This window comes from Helianthus annuus, chromosome 9 (assembly GCF_002127325.2).
Source record: "Helianthus annuus cultivar XRQ/B chromosome 9, HanXRQr2.0-SUNRISE, whole genome shotgun sequence".
Classification (NCBI taxonomy): domain Eukaryota; kingdom Viridiplantae; phylum Streptophyta; class Magnoliopsida; order Asterales; family Asteraceae; genus Helianthus; species Helianthus annuus.
This window is the reverse complement of record NC_035441.2, coordinates 169,979,109-170,000,839: the sequence shown is the minus strand read 5'-3', so window position 1 is coordinate 170,000,839 and position 21,731 is coordinate 169,979,109. Positions and strand designations below refer to the sequence as shown.

Below are 21,731 nucleotides of genomic sequence, written 5' to 3'. Positions count from 1 at the left end.
TCATTTAACTAAATGAACGAACACGAACAATGCCTCGTTCGTTCATTTACGTTCATGAACGATCGTTTATGTTCGTTCAGTTATCTTCGTTTGAATTCAATCGTTTATGGTCGTTTATATTTGTTCGCTTATTTAATTGTTTAACTTTATATATTACTAATTAAAACTAATACTAAATTTAAAATGTACAAGATTTTCTTTGCCATCCCATTTACATGTTCTGAGTTTCCAATTTCAAAACAATCTTTATATGGTATTAATATATTTGATTTCTACATTTCAGTTTAAAAATAATCTTTTTTGTCTTATGAATCGTTTATTAAGGTTTACTTATTTTTAGCCTTTACTTTATCTCTACCACCTACACAATTCAGACTTGTTTCGTTTTTCCATAGTAGGTAAGCACTAAAAGTTACATATGTAATTTTGGTTTGACAAGTAACGTTTCCTGACATTGTCATATACATTGAGTTAGAATGAAGTTGGTGCATTGTTGATCATAATGGTGAATTGGTGATTTCAAGATGGTTCTTTGAAGTGTCTATTAGACTATAATTTTAACGAATTTATTTACATTTGAAGTTCTTTTTTTACGATAGTTATGTTTGGATATTCACGTTTACTTTTAGTTGGTGTTTCATCATTTGTTTTAATAATTTTTGTTTAGTTATTTCGTTTATGTTTGCTCATTTATGTTCGTTTAGATTCTCTTATGTGAGATTGCGTTCGTTTATGTCCGTATGCTCGTTTATGTTCGTGAACTGTTCGTTTACACTATTAATAAACGAACATAAATGAACACGAACATTTTCATTTTCTAAACGAACGAACATGAACAAGAAAATCCGTTCGTTAAAATGTTCGTGTCCGATCGTTTGTTCGGTTAAACTTTAATGAACGAACATGAACATGTCTCGTTCGTGTTCGTTCGGTTCATTTACAAGCCTAATGTCTGCAATTTGACTCAAACTTAAAGGACATAAAATGCAATTCACTCTATTATGTAATGACCTATCTACGTTGATAATATCCTTCTTACGAACTCATCTCCCTCCCTCCTATAATCTCGACTCTAACTTGTCATTCGAGTTTATTATGAATGATCTTGATACTTTTTTTTTCTTATTACAGTCTGAATTTGCTACCTAAGAAATTATTGTTATGTCCTGTTCTTGATCTACAATTTTTTGGCAATGTTACTGTTGTTTTCTATATTCTAATCTAATACATCATCAACGCACCAAACATATAAAGACTGACCTACACTATTTTGTTATAGACAGAGTTGTGATTAGTCATGTTAAAGTACTCCATGTAACATCAACTTATCAGTTTATTTATAATTTTACCAAGAGTTTACCCTCTTTATTTTCTCCGTTAAAGAAAGACATGGCGCTAGTAAATTTCTCGTTAAATTGCCCGTAGTATATTAGATAAACGTCACAACATATGGTTTAGGATGTATACATCTTGATGCATATTGTTAATGCTATAAGTCTATATAAGATACGTATAAGAATATATCGGGCCTCGATACTTTAGGAACTTCAATAACGTATTTTCTTTTTTCTTAAAGAAAACAAAGAATTGTACTTGTGAAGTTGTGTCCCAAAGTAAAAAGTGTGAGTTTAAAAACATTAATAAGTTTAAGGGATTACGTGGGTCCTATCTCCCACTCTTTACTGTTTTTTTAAGTGGATATTAATTTTAACTAGGGATGAATTTGGGATTGGTTTCAAAAATATCGGTATCGAAAAACAATGATAATGGGTATCGGTATAAAAAATAACTAATACGGTACTGGTATTTACTGATAAATCAACAAAAATCCTAATACCATATCGAAGCATACCGGCACCGGTCTCAAAAAACGAAATAAAATGGTACCAGTATGGTACAGTACCGGTTTGGTACCAATACCTCGTACCGAATGCTCGTCCCTAGTTTTAACTTATAAATCAACTTTAAAACAAATCTTTTTTAGATGATTAGAACTTTTACTTCTATTTTTAAAGATGTATACACATTATTACTCTTATTTTCTAAATAATCATCACCTTATCCTTCAAAATACTTGCAGTCTTTTAGATATTTTTGGTATTAAGAAAAAGACTTGTTATGGTCGTTCGGTTTTGATTCATAAAGTCACTTTCATTAGGTTAATCTTAGTGTATTTGTTATTATGCTACTACATGGCAAATTGAAAAAACAAATACAAGAAAATCACTGTAGTTTAACTTCTCAAACTCACATTTTTAAGGATTGATATAATACAAATTAACATACTTTTTGTTTCATATCAAACGTTTTTTGAACGACTTTGATATTTTAAGCTTTGGATTTTATTTTAAATATAGGTATATGCTTTTTTAATGAATACATTAACATACTTCTTACCCTTTAAACTAGTAAATATTTGATGACTTTATCTTCTAATTGTGTGAAAATGTTGGCGTGTCCATTTCTTTTCTTATCTATAACATTAGATGAATTTTTAATTTAAAATGAAGGTAGTGCTTCATGTCTATATAAAAGGCAATTCTAAATATGTGATGCATGTTTTAATTGTTTATTGTTAATTTCATACTATATATTTAATAAATTTTAATACACTACAAACAAGTATAATCTATAAGGCTACTCGGTATGGTTGATGGAGAATGGACCTCCACGTCAACGCTACGTAGGATGGGTGTGAGGATGTGACAAAGAGAATGGACCCAAGGAAATGAGGAATGAGCCTAAAATATACATATGTGTGTTGTATGTATATGATTGTGTGAGAGGCCTTTTGTCTTCTTGTGCCCGTCTTCATCGTCCCACCCCAGAAGAATGCGACGTCGACGTGCCTAAGGAAATGGTGTTTGGGGGTGCCGCCGGGCCTGGACGACCCTACACCGAGTGTTCTAACTATGTTTAGAGAATGTTGTTATGTAAAATAGAAAGGTATTTATATTTTTAGTATTATCAAGCCTTTTCGTGATGTACAGTGCTGAAATTGGTGTAAGGCATTATTCTTGGCCCATATGTGTGTAATTTTCCGATCATCTTCCCGCATTGAATTCGCATGTTGGTTTTTTAACATGCGATTTAATAAAAAAATTACACATGCGAAATTGTTACAAAAAACAACATGCTATTTCATCAAAATTATCACATGCGAAATTGGTACAAAAAACAACATGCGAATTCATCAAAAATTATCACATGCGAAATTGTTATAAAAAAACAACATGCTATTTCACCAAAATTATCACATGCGAAATTGTTACAACATGCGGTTTTAAAATGCGGGAAGATGATCTGACGGCTGAGATTGAAGCGTACGTAATGTACGATAAGCAATATTGTACAATACTCTTTACATATATATATATATATATATATATATATATATATATATAGGTAAATATTTTAAGTAGTGATGAGGTATGACCCGGATCGGCTAACCCGACCCGGTCATCACCTATTATTTTATTATAAATATTTAATTACACATGTTTATTCTATAATGTTCTATTCTGCATGGATAAACCACATAACCAAGTCCCCAACCTTTTGGGAAGATCATGCAAATCCCTAACTTATCGGAGCCCATCCTAAGTTAGGGGAAACCCTAATGGTAAACTATAAATAGAGGTAAACATCAAAGATACGAATCATTTTGCTCTCGTTTACGCTCTCTTCCTCTCTCTCTACATTCATACTTTCTTTCTCCAAACCGAGACTTATTCTCACGCCGGAGGGTGGTTACAGGAATAACCCCATTCCTGTAACGAGTTCTAACGGTGTTTGGTTTTGCAGTTAGCTGTTCGGATCGCCAAAGAGTTGAAGTCCTAGCCGGAGCTTACCCATAAGGTAAGTGTTTCTTCAAGTAGCTAGGTTTTAACTCTTACTCAACTCATTTTTTTAAGTATACAAGATTGATTGTTGGAATTCACATGGTTCGGTTGGAAACTGGTCGTAATTTAGAGGTTTTGGCAAGAATATACAAGTTTTTTGCCGGAATCGCCGATTTTTGGCTGACCAACTAGGGATTATTGGACTGATTAACGAAAAATTACTCGATTACTAGCCGACTAGTGATTAATCGCCGACTAGTCGCTGCTTAGTCGCGATTTTTACAACACTGGCTATGACTCTGTGGTAAACAACTAAACATCCATAGCACCAAGAACAAAATATTACAAAGAAAAATTTGTAAAGCAAAATCTACACCATTTCTCTTGTTCTAAGTTGTGCATCTTTGCCCGACGAGTAATTAAAAGAATCTAGTGCTTAAATGAGGTTTTGCATACACATTTTGTAGTCATTACTAACATTGAGCCAATTAGCTATAGCTCAATTGGCATGGGAGGGGAAATGAAGATTTGGGTTTGAGGCAATAGGTCTGATGTTTGAAACTGATCACAACCTAGTTTTACCGAAGTGGGCCTTCGGCGGTGGGTTTTCCCCATAATTGGAGATGGTGGGCTTGGGCTACCTAGCTTTGTTTGTGATTGCGGACGTATGGGCTATGGGTTGTCTTTTGCCATTGGATTACCGCTAGTAGTTGGGCTTTTATCCGTTGGCCGCTCAAAAAAAAAGTTTCAAATAAGCGAAACATGTATCATTTAATCTCATACCTGTTTCATACTTGCTAAATACGTTTTGGGGTATGCCCTTCGGCCTTAGAATGATACAAGTAGTAAATGAAAGTTTGTGAATCAAAAGGGTCCTAACTTTTTGGAGCCATGAAGTCCTAACTTTTTTTAAATAAACTTATTGGGCTGACCATAAGGAGTTAGTATTATAAACATTTTTTAATACCGTAAGGTGTTAGTATTACTTCAACACTAAATCGTATGGAGAAAAGAATATACAAGAGTTCACGATACAAGACGAAAATAAGAGAGGGGAAATCCAATGTTCATGGGGTTAAAACAAGACTTTTAAGGCTTTTATATCATAAGACAAAATGGTAAGTTTAAGATGTTATCACAATGTGATAGAATAACTAATAAATGTATTACGTAAATATTTTAGTAGTTGGTAGAGACTATAAAGGTTGAGATGAGACCAAACCCTTCTTCTATCTCAAAAGATAGAGAGGTTGCTCCCATCGATACCCTCGACTCGATAACAAGCATGCTATAACATAAAGCAATAGTTACCTCGTGCTAGATTTTGTTGATGAAATCTAAGTGTTTTGTTTGCAAAACCAAATAAAATTGGAATATAAATTTCATTTCTAAAATATTCAGTTTGTAATTTTGTTGTAATTATAATATGAATTCAATGATAACATGTTTGATTGAGAATAAAACGGGGACGCAAGTGAACTATCTAAATTCATATCATGTAAAAGAGTTTTAGATTCCTCTCAGACTGTGAAAGAACTCATTTAAGTGAACTGAAATCTTTGACTACTTTGTCGTTGTTGCATCCACTAAATCACTGACACCCATCCCACGCACCTCGTTACCCACACCTCAACCTCCACTTTCATCCTTACCCCACCTCTAATGTTGTCATCACTTCCATCACCACCTCCACCACTATCCTTACCATCACCACTCTTGTATCCTTTGCAATGGTGACGATGACAACAATAGTGATATGTTTCAGTTAGTTTATAATTGTTTAGTTATTTAAGTTTGTCAAAACGCTTAATTTCTTAATAGGTTATAGTTCGTTAAAATACAAAAGATCTTGCCAAAAATTCAAACTCGAGTTTCTTAATACATTTTAGCAAAGTCAGTGGCCCTGTTGACATCGTCTTGGACATATCTTTTTCAGTTACCATACCCGAGTAACAATACCATACTAATTTATAACGAAACAAATCGATATCAACCGAATACCCGCCGCAACACACACATAATCCCACTTCCTACTATTTAGTATTTTATATCGTCCACTAGTTTGTAAAGAAGCAAAGTAACTTCTAAAATCCACTAGTTTGTAAAGAAGCAAAGTAAGTTCTAAAATGTTGTAAAACTTTAATTAATTAATTTCTCAAATACTTTATTTTAACGTACATGATTCTACGGATATTTCCAGACCGGCGAATGCATTTATTTACAACAATACCCTCTCGATCTCCGGTTTATTTCAACGTCTGGTTCGTTAGGGCTTTAATTACACCCCCAAAAGCCCGGAGCCGCCATCTTAATCTCCACCCATATCGTAGATCGCTTCTCCACATCACTACATCACAAGGTAACATATCCTTTTATCATCTTTTTTATATTCAATTTTGTTCTGTATACAGTTTGATTCATGTATCTGTGGGAAGTTAAACGATTTTGAACCGATTAGTTAGTTTAATAGTATGTTTTATCGTTGATTTATTCATCAGAAGTGCTTCTTCTTTGTGGTTTACTCATCTCCTACAGTTGGTGTCATGTTTCGATTTTTAGGGTTAAGTTGATTTACTACTTGTAATAAACTAGACTAGATTAGCAGAGCAGAAAATGAGATTTGAGAGAAAGAATCTATCATCACAGAAAGGGATTGGCTATGAGAGTCATGTTCACAAGCATAACTAAATTAGGAAATATTGAATATCATTAGGATGAGGACTTCTTACATCAGTATACAGATGATGTTAAAATGCCCTTGATTTGGTGTAAACACTTTCCTTTCATTTAACCAAATCAAAACCCTAGATACATGGTGTTCACGGCCAGTTCTGATGAAAGTTTTGAGCCAAACCAAACCGGTTGATCTGTTTGGCGGTTTGAAGCGATGTTTATATATCTGAAATCGTTAGTTTGTGTTAAACGTTTTAAAGTGATAAAGTAGGCTTATGATTTATAATACATATACCTAACAACATATTTTAAAAATGTAAATATAAATATAAAAGTCAAGGTTAAATTACCGGTTCGATTTACAAGGCGAGTGCTAAGTTTCAAACACCAAACCGTTTAACCGGTAAACTGAACCAGCCGACTTGCTTCAGTTTGGTAGTTCGGTTGGTTTCAACAGTTTATGAGCACCCTTAAGGTATGCTATAGAGAACACATTACGGACACAAAACACTGGACATATCGAGGAAACACCTATGCGGTTAAATAATATCGGTGATATATCGGTTATTGGTCCCCCATGTAAAATATCGGTGTCAAATATCGGTCAGAATATCGGTACCGATATTATCGGCTATATTGACCGATATATATCACTGATATTTGACCGATATATCACTGAATTGTTAGTGTTAAATTGCTATATGTATAAATTCTGCATGATATTAAAATTACCGATATCTCACCGAGATAACCCATATCTCAAATATCGGTTCTTGACCGATATCCGATATTTTACCACATTAACTGCATAGGGAAACACTTTGTTCAGAGCCATGTTTCTAAAAAAAATTTGTTAACAAGCATCATACTGTATGCTGTTGCAATATTTTTATTCTCTTCTCTTTTATTATTACTATCATCATCATAACTATGAAAGATTGACGGTGATTGTAGTTATTTTCCCACAACGATTTAGCGCAAAGAAATGAGATTTAAACTGCACAAACATCACTCTTTATTCCCGAATTTGTTTCCAATGATTTGAATAATCTGCACTCGAATATCCTTCCATTTTATATACGATGGCAAACCATTATTGTGATTTCTCTAGTGAGTGTAAAAACTCTCTTGAGGCTTGTTTTCGTTATTTGTATATGAAACTGATTGGATTGAATCTCACAGATAAACGTGCATGGAGTTATGAGATTACACCTTGCATGCTGTGATATTGCAAGGGCAAAATGCCAAACACGTATTTCTCAAAACTGAGAGGTATATTCAGACAAGGGGTTCAGAAAACCAACATTGTTCCCGAAGCTATCTTTCAGGACTCATTGGAACTTCTAATCGGTCATGGAAAACTTCTGTTTGGTAAACCTAGGTTCTACTCTGGGTCTGGAGCGTTCGTAAAACCCAGTGACCTGAACGTTCTACTTCAGCAATATTCCCCATGTGCTGCTCAACTAAACTTACAACCAGCTAGTAAGAAAAAGAATCTTTCAGTTATGGGAGCTGTTTCACGTACATTTTCGACTCCATCTGTGTCCGGACCGTCATTCCAAGTTTGCGGGTATCATGTTGAAAATCTGCAATCTGGGTCTAGTAATTTTTCTACCAGTATTAGCAATCTCAAGATGCCTGTGGCTCTTTGCAGTTCAAAAGCTTTAGTTAAAGGAGGCTATTTAAGTAACATAGCTTCCACGCGTGAGAACCTTATAGGCTCGATTGATAATTTTGGTATATCTTCGAACATCAGAAGTTTCCACAGTTTCAGGAAGATAAGTATGAATTCAAGAAATAACAACCAACCGGATGGTTTCTCTATATACGGATACTTTATATACCATGTTGCCAAGACAAACGGTGGTTTAAACGAGTTTCTAGGGTTTCAGCTGAAGAGCTTTCATGTCTCGGTTCCTGCGTGTTTAACTGCGGGAACAGCGTCTGATATGTTCTCAGACAACCGTGTGCCGGATGATCACATTACGAATTCTGCAGACTCTTCTGATAGGTAGGTAGTATCAACAATCAACATAACTTACATTTTTGGAGATTATTAACAAATCTAAAATCTTTTATTCCGCTTTATGTTGACTACAGGAAAACCTTATCAGACAGACCGTTGAAGCTGCTTTCTGGATCATGTTATCTGCCGCATCCCGATAAGGAGGAGACAGGTGGCGAGGATGCTCATTTTATTTGTTCGGATGAACAAGCGATAGGTGTAGCGGACGGTGTAGGTGGTTGGGCTGATCTCGGTATCGATGCTGGGAAATACGCACGTGAACTCATGTCTAATTCAGTAAGTGCTGTACAAGATGAGCCTAAGGGTTCTGTTGATCCCGCTAGGGTTTTGGAGAAAGCTTACACAAACACAAAAGCCAAAGGATCCTCTACTGCTTGTATTATTGCACTCACAAATCAGGTAGTAATATTGTTTTTAATTTAATAACCCTTTTTGAGGGTATTGCTGCATTTTGATTAATTAATGTCTTTTTTTCAGGGTCTAAATGCGATTAATTTGGGTGATAGTGGCTTCATGGTAGTTAGAGATGGATGCACCGTTTTCAGATCCCCTGCACAACAACATGATTTTAATTTCACATATCAACTGGAAAATGGAAGCAATAGTGATCTGCCCAGCTCTGGTCAGGTTAGTATAAACAGTTCTTTTAAACTTTGCAATGGTATTATCTAATAAGAGGCCGGTTAACGTACGCAAGCATCTCAACCGCACATCTACCCTAGTCTTCAATTAAACGCGATGGCACAATAGTACTTAACCTGACATAATTACGCACGTTATTGCATAATTACACACATTATAATGCATAATTATGCATGGGTTGGGTTAAACCCTAATTACGTACGTTATTTGCATAATTACGCATGTTATTACATAATTATGCCCGTTATAAAAAAATTAAAACTCACATGCCACCAAACATGAAAATTGCGCATGGGTTGTTTCAAAACCCTAATTATGCATGTTATATACATAATCACGCACGTTATAAAAAAAAGTAATGACACGTGTCTCAATCTCCCATAGTTATCTATAGCGAAGATAGCGCTCGCTATCGCGCACTTCGTGGCGAAGCGCCCATGTCTCGCAATCTATTATGTAGCGACTCCATAGCGTGATTATAGCGGATACGACGAATTCCAGCTGGAAACCTGCAATTTTTGCCGGAAACTTGCTGGAAACAAGGAGAAGAAGGGCGGCTGCGTTTTTGTTATGTTTGAGCCTTTTTAGGGTTAAAATAAGTTTATGGATTTTAACATTTAACCCCTCTATCTTTCATTGAGTTACATTTAGTCTAAAATTTGTAAAATGTACATCAAAAGTGTAAAATTAGTTTGTGTATTTTGACATTTAACCCCCTATTTTCACTAGCTTACATTTGGTCCTTAAACTTATAAATTTGTACATAAAAGTGTATAAAATTAACATTATATATAAAAAAATATTATATAGATAGCTATTTTTTATTTTTTAAATTTTTAACTACCTTATCGCTAAAAAGGAAATAGCGGGCGCTATTTCATCGCTATCGCTACATAGCGTATAGGTACGTTGTCGCTATTTGCTATTGATAACTATGCAATCTCCTACTCGTGTATCTTCACACAATAAATTACTATTGTATTCTACACTTTCTCTATATAATAATATGATGATGCAGGTATTCTCAATTCCTGTTGCACCAGGAGATGTGATAATAGCAGGCACGGATGGACTGTTTGATAATCTGTACAACAATGATATCACTGCGATTGTGGTTCACGCGGTGCGAGCTGGTTTGGAACCACAGGCGACAGCCCAAAAGATAGCGGCTTTAGCTCGACAAAGGGCACAGGAAAAGGATAGGCAGACACCTTTTTCTGCTGCAGCTCAAGAAGCCGGATTTCGGTACTATGGTGGGAAACTTGATGATATTACTGTTGTTGTCTCCTACATCACTGCTTCAAAAGACGTAAGCCCTTCCCTCTCTCTCTCTCTCACACACACTCATACAGAGAACTTCTGACACATGGTCTGTTTTCGTGGTGCAGGAGGATTCTTCATCATTGAACTCTTCATAGGTGATCCTGTTGAAGCAATTACTCAATTCAGTTGCAGGGTACGTGGTGCAGTCTGTTGTTTGCTGCTTTTGTGGTCTAGTGTTTTGATAAAATACCGATGCATGCATACCGCAGGATAGTGAAATTTGTATATAGCAGGAACTTAGTGAAATACAGTGTTTTGTATGTGAAGGAATGCTGTGTTCTTGAAGAAAGGAACAGCAAAAATGGGAGTTCTTTTTGTTGTTGAACTTTGATGCTCCTCACCAGTAATATGGGGTTAATAATATGTCATATACTTTTTTGGGATACCTTTAAAATTTGTTTTTATAAAGACAAAGGTCATAAATATTTTATTTAAAAATTGTTTTTATTAAGACAAGGTCATAAATATTTTATAAATGTTTAATTTCTTAACTTTTTAAAACTTAACCACTACCTTTGTCATGCGTTCATCTTTCTCTGTTGAAGAAATCGACTGTGATGTGTTTTTTTAATCATTATGAATGGGATTGCTTAAGCTCACCAAGTTTCAACGAGGGCTCGTATAGGCCTGAGCTTGGCTAGTTGAACACTTGAACCTTCAGAGAGCTCGGGTTAGAGTTTAGCTCATGAGTAGTTTTTCAAGCTTGGCTTGTCTATTTTTTATTAATTGTTTAATTATTTAATTTATATATGTTTATAGTTATAGTTTTTATGTAAAATGTAAGATATTATTTAACTATTTCTATCATGATTTTGATAATAATAATAGTTATATATAAACATATATATAAATCGAAATTATATAATTCAAAAGTTTGTTTAGGCTTGCGAGCTTGATATTTGAAGCTTAGGCTTGAGCTTGTTTAAGCTTGGCTCGATTTGAGTTTTTAGCTTACCAATCTTGAGTTGCTCACGAATGCTCGTGTACACCTCTGGTTTTTCAGGTAGTAAACATACTTTTAAGAACTTAATTTGATTATATAAAGAAGTTCGGGTACTTGCTTGTATAAAGCTAAAAAATTAAGAGACTCGCCCTATGAAAATGTGGACAAAATTAATTTTAGATTTTACCCGTATATTCATCAGGATTTGTGGTATAAAAAAAGAGAGATATTTATGTTAACAGTTTAAATGATTTTTTTTAATAGAAACAAACAAACAAACTTTCAGAATTAAATCATATTTAACCATACAGTATATCAAAGTATATTGCTATATATCTTTAACACACTCTTGCATGTCCTAAGACCACTGGGTGTGGTATCGAGAGAGAGCTCGGGAGGCTGATGTGGAGCCCTTCCCCGTCGGGAACACCGCCTCCTGGAGATTTTGGTGAGCTCGGGAAATTCTATCCGTCTGCCTTGTTCTTCTTCTTCTCTCTCTTAATATTATTGGATGGAGATGGGGAAACCATTTCTTGTTGATGAGGAGAGAGGAATGGGAAGACGAAGGTGAAGGTGATGAGGTGGAAGTGATGTGGAGGTGGAGGTGGGGAAAAGGGGACCATACCCCATAGTCTAACGGTATTAATAGGTATTAAAGTACCAAAAGACTTTTGAGTTTTGACCTAACGTATTAATGGGCATTAACGTCTATTTACGATCATTAAGAAATTTACTTTTTTCTTCTATTCATAATAAAATTTAGGAATATTGGATTTTAATAATCTCAACTATTCGCCGTTGGCCGCCAACAGTTCCAACTTAAAAAATAACCACCAATGGACCCTGACTAACAGAACACTAACGCCGTTAGTCTCCGGTCGCCGGAAAACCGCTTTTTGTCCAGAAAAAGGTTTCTGAAAGTCTGATCTAATGTTACAAAGAGGTTTGGTATGAAAATGTTGAGTTTTCCGGCTAAAAAGAAGTTTTCCGGCGAAAATGGAATTTTCCGGCGACTTTAATAATTGGGGTTTTTACTAGAAAAAGGTTCCCAAAGGTCCATAATAAGGTTACAAAATGGTTCGGGACGAAAATGTTGAGTTTTCCGGGCAAAAATGAGTTTTCCGGCTAAAAAACGTTTTTCCGGTGACCAGACACTAACGACGTTAGGGTTCTGTTAGTCAGGGTCCATTAGAGGGCAATATGTTAAAAGTTAGGACTGGAAGTGGTTATTTTTAAAGTTGGTACTGTTGGCGGCCAACAACGAATAGTTAAGATTATTAAAATCCAATATTACTAAAATTTATATACCTTTAGAAATAGAAATATACGCCCTATATTACTCAGCCTATACAAACGTATCTCCCTAGTCTTGGTGTATTTAGTTTATAAGACCGTGCGTACTTGTGTGTATTGGGGTGTTTTTAATGCCATCCACGCCCAAAGCACGCCCCATCTTGGCCCCCATGGGCATTTTTTCGAGAAAAAAAATGTGAGGAGCGTGCAATATTCCACGCCTAGTTTCAAATTTTTTGCCCAATCGCCAGTTTCCAAGCTTTATTTGTCCAATAACATTTTTTTATGGTTTTTCTTTTATTTAATTCTATTACACCACAATGCCCACATCCCCACTACACTCATTTTAGAAAAACGTCTCATTGCTAACTGGGCTGCAACATGGTGCACAACGCCCAAGGGTGGGGCATTATTCACCCCCAACGACTAGGCATGGTCTAAGCTTATTTAATACATCAAATCTAAAGATGTGAAATTTTGATACGACCCAAATCTAACATAAAATTCGCAGGTTTATGTTTAGTTTGAATGAGTTCTGTCTGGTTTATTTGTTGGCTACGTCCATGTCAACCTGACGATTTACTAATTAACCCATTTAACCCGTTTATTTTATATGAGATCCATCCGTAAATCCACGAATGCAACCAGTTTAACAGCCACGATAAAACATTAAAACCGTATTGTAGATTTGTAGTGCCACTACATTGTTGAAAAGTCAGAATTCAAATAGTCAGACAGCTCGAAAGTCAACAAGCAACACCACCAACTACAATGAGTCGTCTGGCTGGGTTTATAGAGCCAGATAAAAGTCAACAGAGATCATCTCTCTCTCTCTCTCTCTCTCTCTCTCTAGATCGCAATGGCGGGTCCTGTGGGTCGCCGAGACAAGAACACAGCTCAATCGGGACGCGGATCACGAATCGCCGTTGCAATTGTCATCGGAATATTATTCGGAGGCATCTTTGCGTTTCTGTACCCTCATGGTTTTTTCTCTTCCACTCAAGCTTCAAACTTTCAAGGTCGCCGTCTCGCCAAATCGATTCTTCAGGTGAATTTTACATTTTTTTAAACTGATTTGATGTTTGTTCAGTGTGTATTATATACTTTGCTTTGTAAGGGTTTAAGAGTAGGTAATTCGTAATCAAAGCATTTTTAAGTCTTTTTTTTGTGCTCACAATGTGTTCGACGATTTGTCTCTTGAATCAAACATATTTTAGTTTTCAATTCTCTCCCTTTTCAGCCTCATAGTACGATGATGATTGCTTCTTACTTACTCATGCTGGTTGTTTAATTTGAAAAACCATTGAACATGAAATTCTTGTCAAAGTCAAACACCAGAAATGACTAATGACCTCTTTTTTTTTCTTGATTGGTTGCCAATCATCATGGTTTACTTGAACATTAAATCAAGATCCTTTACTTGCTTAACATATTCTTTTAACTAGCTTTGGTTTTAAAATGAGCGCATCAGGAGCGAATAATGATAAATCGGATCATGATGCACGCATCACATGATGTGGTCTGATGCGGCGCGTTATGCAGTTAGCCAATATTTGCACAAATTGGACCGTGATTTCAATGGGTCTGAGTTTTTGAAACCTGATTGAACAAATTTGACCAACGGTTGAGCAATGGGTTTGGGTATTTGAGCAAATTAGACCATCAATTGGACAAATTTGGCTATAGATGATGAGAATATCTTATATTCTATTTAGGATTTAAAGGCTAACAAGTTAAAATATTATCTACAAATACCTTTTGAGTGTTTTTTTAAAGTATGCACACCTTGCATATGTGATGCGCCCTTCGTACATTGCGCATCACGCATTGGGTTTTGGGATCAAAAGGCATCCGATCGTCACACGCTTTTATTAACCATGTAACCAACTTTCAGTTTTTTTAATCAATTGCTGAGCCTAATTATATAAAGGATCCTGTTTCTACAGATTGGATCCACTACATGCGAATCCTCAGAGCGAGTTAACATGTTGAGATCAGATCTTGCGGATTTATCAAGTAAGAATGATGAGTTAAAGAAACAAGTTAGAGATTTAACCAACAAGTTAATGGCAGCTGAACAGAAAAACGGTAATGCTGAGAAACAAGTCGTAGTGGTAGGCGAACAACAAAAGGCCGGGCCTTTTGGAACCGTAAAGGGTATAAGAACCAACCCTATAGTCCTGCCAGATGACACCGTTAACCCAAGACTGTCAAAGATATTAAAAAAGATCGCTGTTAAAAACGAGCTTATAGTCGCACTCGCAAATTCTAACGTTAAAGAAATGTTAGAGGTATGGTTCACTAGCATTAAGAAAGTAGGCATACCTAATTATCTAGTTGTGGCATTAGACAATGGGATTGCTGATTTTTGTAAAGAAAATGATGTACCTTTTTACACTAGAGATCCGGATGAGGATATTGATTCGATTGCCAAATCAGGAGGGAATCACGCGGTTTCAGGATTGAAGTTCAGAATCTTGCGGGAGTTTTTACAGTTGGGTTACGGTGTTCTTTTGTCAGATGTTGATATTGTGTACCTACAAAACCCGTTTGATCATATATATCGCGATTCAGATGTGGAATCTATGTCTGATGGGCATGATAACATGACTGCTTATGGTTATAATGATGTATCGGATGATCCATCTATGGGGTGGGCTAGATATGCTCATACCATGCGAATATGGGTTTATAATTCTGGGTTCTTTTACTTGCGCCCTACCGTACCTGCAATTGAGCTATTAGACCGTGTGGCTGACAGGTTATCCCACCCGCCACCTGCTTGGGATCAAGCGGTTTTCAATGAAGAGCTTTTCTTTCCTTCTCATCCTGGTTATATCGGACTTCATGCTTCAAAGAGAACGATGGATCGTTATATGTTTATGAACAGTAAGACTCTTTTCAAACAGGTGAGAAAAGATGGTGATTTGAAGAAGTTAAAGCCTGTGATTGTTCATTTGAATTACCATCCAGATAAATTACCCAGAATGAAAGCAGTCATGGAGTTTTATTTCGACGGGAAGCAAGATGCGTTGGAACCGTTTCCTGATGGTTCGGATTGGTAACATTTACGGTGTACTTGATCTTGTATTATCATCTAAATCTAATTTTCTTTACTTTCTGTCACGTATGTAACTATACAGTTACTTTCATCTTCTTGTTAAATGCTTTTTCTGAATGACATCTGTGTTTGATATTATTATTTGAACAATTATTTGAATGTTTTGTTCTTGTTGGGGGATGTAAACTAACCGAGCCGTGAGCTATCCTTGTTCGGTTTACTAGAAGCTCAAACTAAGCCGAGCTTACACGAGCTTGAGGTTTAGATAATTTAAATAACGATCTTGAACTCGAGCTTCATATACCGAGTTTCAAGAGCCTAAAGGCTCCATTATTTAGGTAGTTATAATATTTTGATATAACATAAAACATATTTCTTATATATAGTTGTGACAAATACCCTAAAAATTTTAAGAAACCCTAGAAAACCCCACCTCCCCACATTTTTTTTTTTTGAAAAAAATAACACATGTAATATACATGTTTTTAAGAGTTTTGGGCCAAAAAAACAAAAAAACGCCGAAGGATTTTTTTTTAAAAAATAAACAAATTTCAGCAACTTTTGTGACTAACATGTGTTAGACAAAAAATGCTGAAACTTGTTTATTTTTTTTAAAAACATTCCTTCGGCGCTTTTTTGTTTTTTTTTTTTGGCGCAAAACTCTTAAAAACATGTATATTACATGTGTTATTTTTTTCAAAAGAAAATGTCGGGAGGTTGGGTTTTCTAGGGTTTCTTAAAACTTTTAGGGTTTTCTATATAGCCCAACCCTATAAATATATATATGAAAAATAATTAAATAAATACATAAAAACATTAGTTAAATAACAGTAAAATCTATACATATAATAAAGTAAACCAATAGGGTACACGTGTCATTCATTGGAACTATCTATTTTATTGTTTTCCCGCTTCTTTCTTCTCCTTAATTATCTCTACTTAATTATGAATACATATTTTTTATATAATTAAAGATATTCATTATCCCTCCCTTAATTATCTCCTACTTAATTATAAATACTTATTTTTTATAATTAAAAATATTCATTATATCTATATTAATAAACGATAAGACTAAAATTCAAAGATATATAAAAATAATCTATTCACTTCACATAAAATTATCTTTAAATTATATAAATAAAATATTAATACATTCGATTTTCATTATTCTCCACCGGCTTTTTTTTAATTCCTCTCATCGTCACTTATTTACATGACATATATTATTCCTATATATTTTTGTGTGTTCTTTTAGATAAGAAACATCTGAATAATTTATCCATATAATTAATACAAATAGATTGTTTATATTGATTAATATAAAGGGTTATTTATTAATAATAATTTCAATGCTTGTTGCTGTATAATTTTTTATTTATTTATTTATTTTGCTTATCTCTTATATATTTAATATTTCTTTTCTTAATTCTTTCTTTTATTTTTCTGCTTATTAATAACTATTTAATATTAAATTGATTCAACCACGTATAACACACAAATTTCTAATCTATTAATAAATAAATAAATAAATAAAGTTTATGTAATACACAAGCATATAACTTAATAATAAATAAAAAAAACAAAGTAAAATGTTACATCAAAGTTCATTTTTTCCAAAAATATATTGATAACTGTGTGTGTTAATTGATTACATTATTTGTATTTAAGCTATGTAATACACGTGTTTATTCAATCTTACAATATACAAGTTTTTAAAGATGTTAACTTTTTTATTACTTAGTATATAAAATTATTTTTATTCAGCCCGTGTAATACACGGGGTTCTAACCTAGTCTATACTATATAATAAAAGAAACCAAATTTGGGACACTTGTGATCACCACAATTCACCTCATCCCCTCTAACCCAATGTGCAATCACACGGGCCTAAGATCCGGATTAATGACCCGCATATTTTTTTTCCCGACAATCTCTTTTCTCTATGAAAACACAATTGGGTTTTTTCTTCATCGTCATCACCAGAAACCCTAAATTAACACTTCCATGCCTCCTTTCCATTATATACTTGAGTTTTTTTTCATCATCAAATTCTCTTTTTCTTGATCTTCGTTTGAAAGCAAGCCCAATGAGAATAGCTGCTGGAAGTTCTAATGGATTCTCACAAACACCAATTCTAAAAGGTCAGTATTCGATTTCTTATAAAGTATTGTTTTCATGGTGCCACAAACCCTAATCGTTGCATACGGCAATTTCCTATCTGATCAAGATTCGTCTTTAATTTGATTAATTCAAACGTTTGTGTTTATTTTGTAATGAGTGTATATGTAGATCGATTTTAATTTCTTCATATTTCGGACAACAAATCTGTCCTTGAAAAGAAGGTCAGATGGAGGAAGTTTAGGACCCGAAGTACGTTTGCGGGAAAGGCGACATCAACTTCTCGATCAGAGATGGTATTTATTAATTTTTATAGATTTAAAATTGTGTTTAATGCATCTTTTTTGCTGTTTGTGCTATGTTCTCTGATTGAATAAGATTGAGAAGTTTTAGTGTCTAAAAAGTGTGATTAACGATTAAAGAATGAAGAACAATGTTGAGAGTACCTAATCCTTGCAATGCTGAAGATGATGTATGTGTTTGGTAATTATAGGATGATGACATAGTGAATATATGGAATTACTCAAATAAGCTCTGAGGTGGCAGTTGATCTTAAACTGGCCGAATTATTCAAATAAAAAATATACGTTTGTTTGACAATTATAGGATGATGACATAGTGAATATATGGAATCTCAGAGGCTCAAAAAGTGTAGTGCTGCTGCCTTGGATATGATCTCTAATGTGTTTGGTAATGAGATTTTTTCAGCTATTGTTCTATAGAATTCGGAACCTTGGTTTCGATATAAATCATGAGTTTATTGGTATTATTCATGCAGTTTATTTTCTTTCTTTTTTGTATGTATGGCTCTCTGTGTCTCTATTAACTCTCTATGAGCCTTAATGTATCATTCATGATTTTATTAATCTTGACACTTTTGGCAGATGCATAAAGCACTTTTGTTGTATGTAATTATAGAAGGGATGTAAATGTTGATGCTATTTTGAACTTATATCATTATATGTTTTGTTTATGGACTGAAATGAGAATGATCGTTAGACTATGGGGTATGGGGCGGGGTTGGGGCGTGGGTTGGGTACAAACGCTCAAGTCACCACCCCGGGTGGGCTTGGGTTTCGGCGTGGCCCCTTGGGCGGGGGTTTCAGCCCGGGCATTGGGCGGGGCTACCCACATGACATGGCGGAACCTCATTGGCCAAGAGCACTAGCCCTTTGAAATTGGCTTTTTTTCCACGCCACCCAAGCCACGCCCCACCATACCCCTTTGAAATTGACTTTTGGTCTTGGGTGCCCCATACTCCACGTGTCACACCATGCCCCCAACCCACGTACCACCATACCCCACGTTCTTATTGTTTAAAATGTGAAGGATTTTGTAGTAAAGTTTAATTGGATATTCTTTAACTTAATCTTTTATGATTCTGGCTAAAAGACTTGACTTATGCATTGTTTTTACAATTTTTGGTGGTCTATGAACTATTTAGTCTTTTAGATCATGTGGTTTTCGTTTGATCTTTGCGGGTCAAACTTGCATGTATCATTTACTTATTTTGATTTAAGTGACAACAACATATTTATGTTTTCTTTCTATTGTCATAAGAGTTAATAGCTAAAATAGTCCCTGAGGTTTGCTCACTTTTGCCACTTTAGTCCAAAATTCAAAATTTTTAAATCTGGGTCCTTGAGGTTTGCATTTTGTTGCCGTTTTAGTCCAAATTTCAAAACCCCCCTTTTTTTACTGTTGCAACCAGCCTATTTTGTCGTTTTGCGCAGGGGTATTCTGGGTTCTTGATCTGAGTTTGTTATAATAACTCATAAAAATGACCAAAATACCCCTGCACAAAAGGACAAAATAGATTGGTTGCAACAGTAAAAAAAAGGAGTTTTTGAAATTTGGACTAAAATGGCAACAAAATGCAAACCTCAGGGACCTAGATTTAAAAATTTTGGATTTTGGACTAAAGTGGCAAAAGTGAGCAAACCTCAGGGACCATTTTGGCTATTAACTCTATTTGCAATGTAATACGTTCTAGAATTTGGCTACGGTCATCAAAAGGAAACAATTATACGGGTCAAGGATTTAGTTTTGTAAATAGTCAAGAGTTTGCATTAATAATTTTTGGATAGAATATAAAAATCTGATACATCTTTTACTTAAAAATTGCATTACATTTATTTATATGTATAACTCTAGTTTGTAAATTCTACTTTTTTACACCCCTAGGTCTTGTAATTGATGATGGTTTAAAGTGTGTTTTATATAAGGGTGTAGGGAGTGGTTAGACACTTGAAAGTGGTAAACTTCAAAATCAACCAATGAGAGTATGCCATGTCATTCAACGAAAATTGTTTAAATTATGCTCAAAAGTGTTGGCACCCCACCACACACACCTTCCCTCCCTTCACCGTTCGGCAACCTGTCACCGATCCCTCACTTCACCGCGCGGCAAAGGGGGGTAGGCGGCGGTGTTCCCGCGCGACAAACTGCCTTTGCCGCCCACTCCGTATCCCCTAATATTAAATAAATTTATGTTTCAAGGATGATTTTAGGTCAAGAGATAAAAGAATTTAAGTCAGTAACACAAAAAAAAAGGTTGACACAGATTTGTTGTCGAGAAGACATAAAGATGGTTATTCTGAGAAAGTTAAAGGAATGTGTAAAGATTAACATATGGTACAAGAAATAATTATCTTTTAAGTGAGCAATACAGTCATATTTGGATTACAGTTACTTTGGTTAAATTCCTTTGTTTTTAATTTTGTAAACGGCTCGCAAACTAAATTTATGATCAAGAATGAAACAAAACTAGGAGTTTTTTTCCCATATTTATGAATCTTATAATTATTTGATATATTGCTATATTGATTTAAAAACTATATATAAAATAATAAAACTTATATGTAAATCATTTAAATTTAACCGGTAAATAAAATACTTTTCTTTATTATCATTTTTTCCAAAAACAATTTTTGTAATCACAAAAGAAAGATATTTAAAAGTCTAAATCATGTTCAAACACACAAAAAAGTCTGTAGATTCGAAGATACTAATTTTATTTTTCTTGTTTTACTAAAGCGTAAATTTTATTTTTCTTGTTTTACAAATGGAAGGAATAACATTTAAATGTAAATCATTTAAATTTAACCGGTAAATAAAATACTTTTCTCTATTATCATTTTTTTCCAAAAACAATTTTTGTAATCACAAAAGAAAGATATTTAAAAGTCTAAATCATGTTCAAACACACAAAAAAGTCTGTAGGTTCGAAGATACTAATTTTCTTTTTCTTGTTTTACTAAAGTGTAAATTTTATTTTTCTTGTTTTACAAATGGAAGAAATACCCCTCCCCCCGCACCTTGAAAACATGAATTAGATAAGAGTAAATTACGTTTTTGGCCCCTGTAGTTATATCAGTTTTACTATATTGGCCCAAAATAAGAATTTTTAACAGATCTGCCCCCATGGTCCCTATATCTAACCATTTTGGCCCATGAGTCTAACCAAACCCCAACTCTGGTTAATTTCTTGGTCACATGGGTCGCACATGATGGGTAAAATTGTAATTTCCTCTCCCCTTTTATGACTTTATAAATAAAACCTAAATCTTGAACAAATCATCATCATCTGCATCTCTTTCTTGAACAAACCCAGAACTTCAAACCCACTTTCATCTTCAAAGCACTTTCAAACCCAGAACTTCAAACCCATATCTTCAAACCCACTTTCATCTTCAAACCCAGAACTGCAATTGAAAGCTACCGATTCAGAACTCAGCAACAATCGAAGAAATTAAACAATCGAAGAACCCAGATCTTCAAACCCACTTTCATCTTCAAACACAAATC

At 34.5% G+C, this 21,731-nt stretch overlaps 2 protein-coding genes and 1 long non-coding RNA gene across 4 annotated transcripts; all 3 read left to right on the top strand.

Annotated features, from left to right (window-relative positions):
* The first annotated feature begins 6,045 nt into the window (after window positions 1–6,045).
* LOC110879514 (probable protein phosphatase 2C 55) lies at window positions 6,046–10,891 on the top strand. The gene is made up of 6 exons (XM_022127982.2): window positions 6,046–6,201; window positions 7,698–8,526; window positions 8,616–8,940; window positions 9,019–9,168; window positions 10,202–10,492; window positions 10,572–10,891. Exons 2-6 carry the CDS (start codon window positions 7,757–7,759, stop codon window positions 10,599–10,601), a joined length of 1,566 nt encoding a protein of 521 aa, XP_021983674.1. The 5' UTR covers window positions 6,046–6,201; window positions 7,698–7,756; the 3' UTR covers window positions 10,602–10,891.
* Window positions 10,892–13,477: 2,586 nt separating this feature from the next.
* LOC110879512 (arabinosyltransferase RRA3) lies at window positions 13,478–15,962 on the top strand. The gene is made up of 2 exons (XM_022127981.2): window positions 13,478–13,790; window positions 14,689–15,962. Exons 1-2 carry the CDS (start codon window positions 13,602–13,604, stop codon window positions 15,805–15,807), a joined length of 1,308 nt encoding a protein of 435 aa, XP_021983673.1. The 5' UTR covers window positions 13,478–13,601; the 3' UTR covers window positions 15,808–15,962.
* Window positions 15,963–17,652: 1,690 nt separating this feature from the next.
* Window positions 17,653–18,865, top strand: LOC110879511. 2 transcript variants are annotated; one of them, XR_002558731.2, is made up of 2 exons: window positions 17,653–18,220; window positions 18,418–18,865. It is a non-coding gene; the product is annotated as an uncharacterized LOC110879511 (long non-coding RNA). The 2 variants fall into 2 exon arrangements; XR_002558732.2 differs by having other exon boundaries at window positions 17,656–18,220; window positions 18,531–18,817.
* Window positions 18,866–21,731: the final 2,866 nt, after the last annotated feature.

Bases quoted from the DNA above. Each gene is read 5' to 3' on its own strand.
- LOC110879512 (XM_022127981.2), top strand. From the start codon at position 13,602: ATGGCGGGTCCTGTGGGTCGCCGAGACAAGAACACAGCTCAATCGGGA. The intron at 13,791-14,688 runs GTGAATTTTACA...CTGTTTCTACAG, and splicing joins TCGCCAAATCGATTCTTCAG to ATTGGATCCACTACATGCGA.
- LOC110879514 (XM_022127982.2), top strand. From the start codon at position 7,757: ATGCCAAACACGTATTTCTCAAAACTGAGAGGTATATTCAGACAAGGG. The intron at 8,527-8,615 runs GTAGGTAGTATC...TGTTGACTACAG, and splicing joins TCTGCAGACTCTTCTGATAG to GAAAACCTTATCAGACAGAC. The intron at 8,941-9,018 runs GTAGTAATATTG...TCTTTTTTTCAG, and splicing joins TTATTGCACTCACAAATCAG to GGTCTAAATGCGATTAATTT.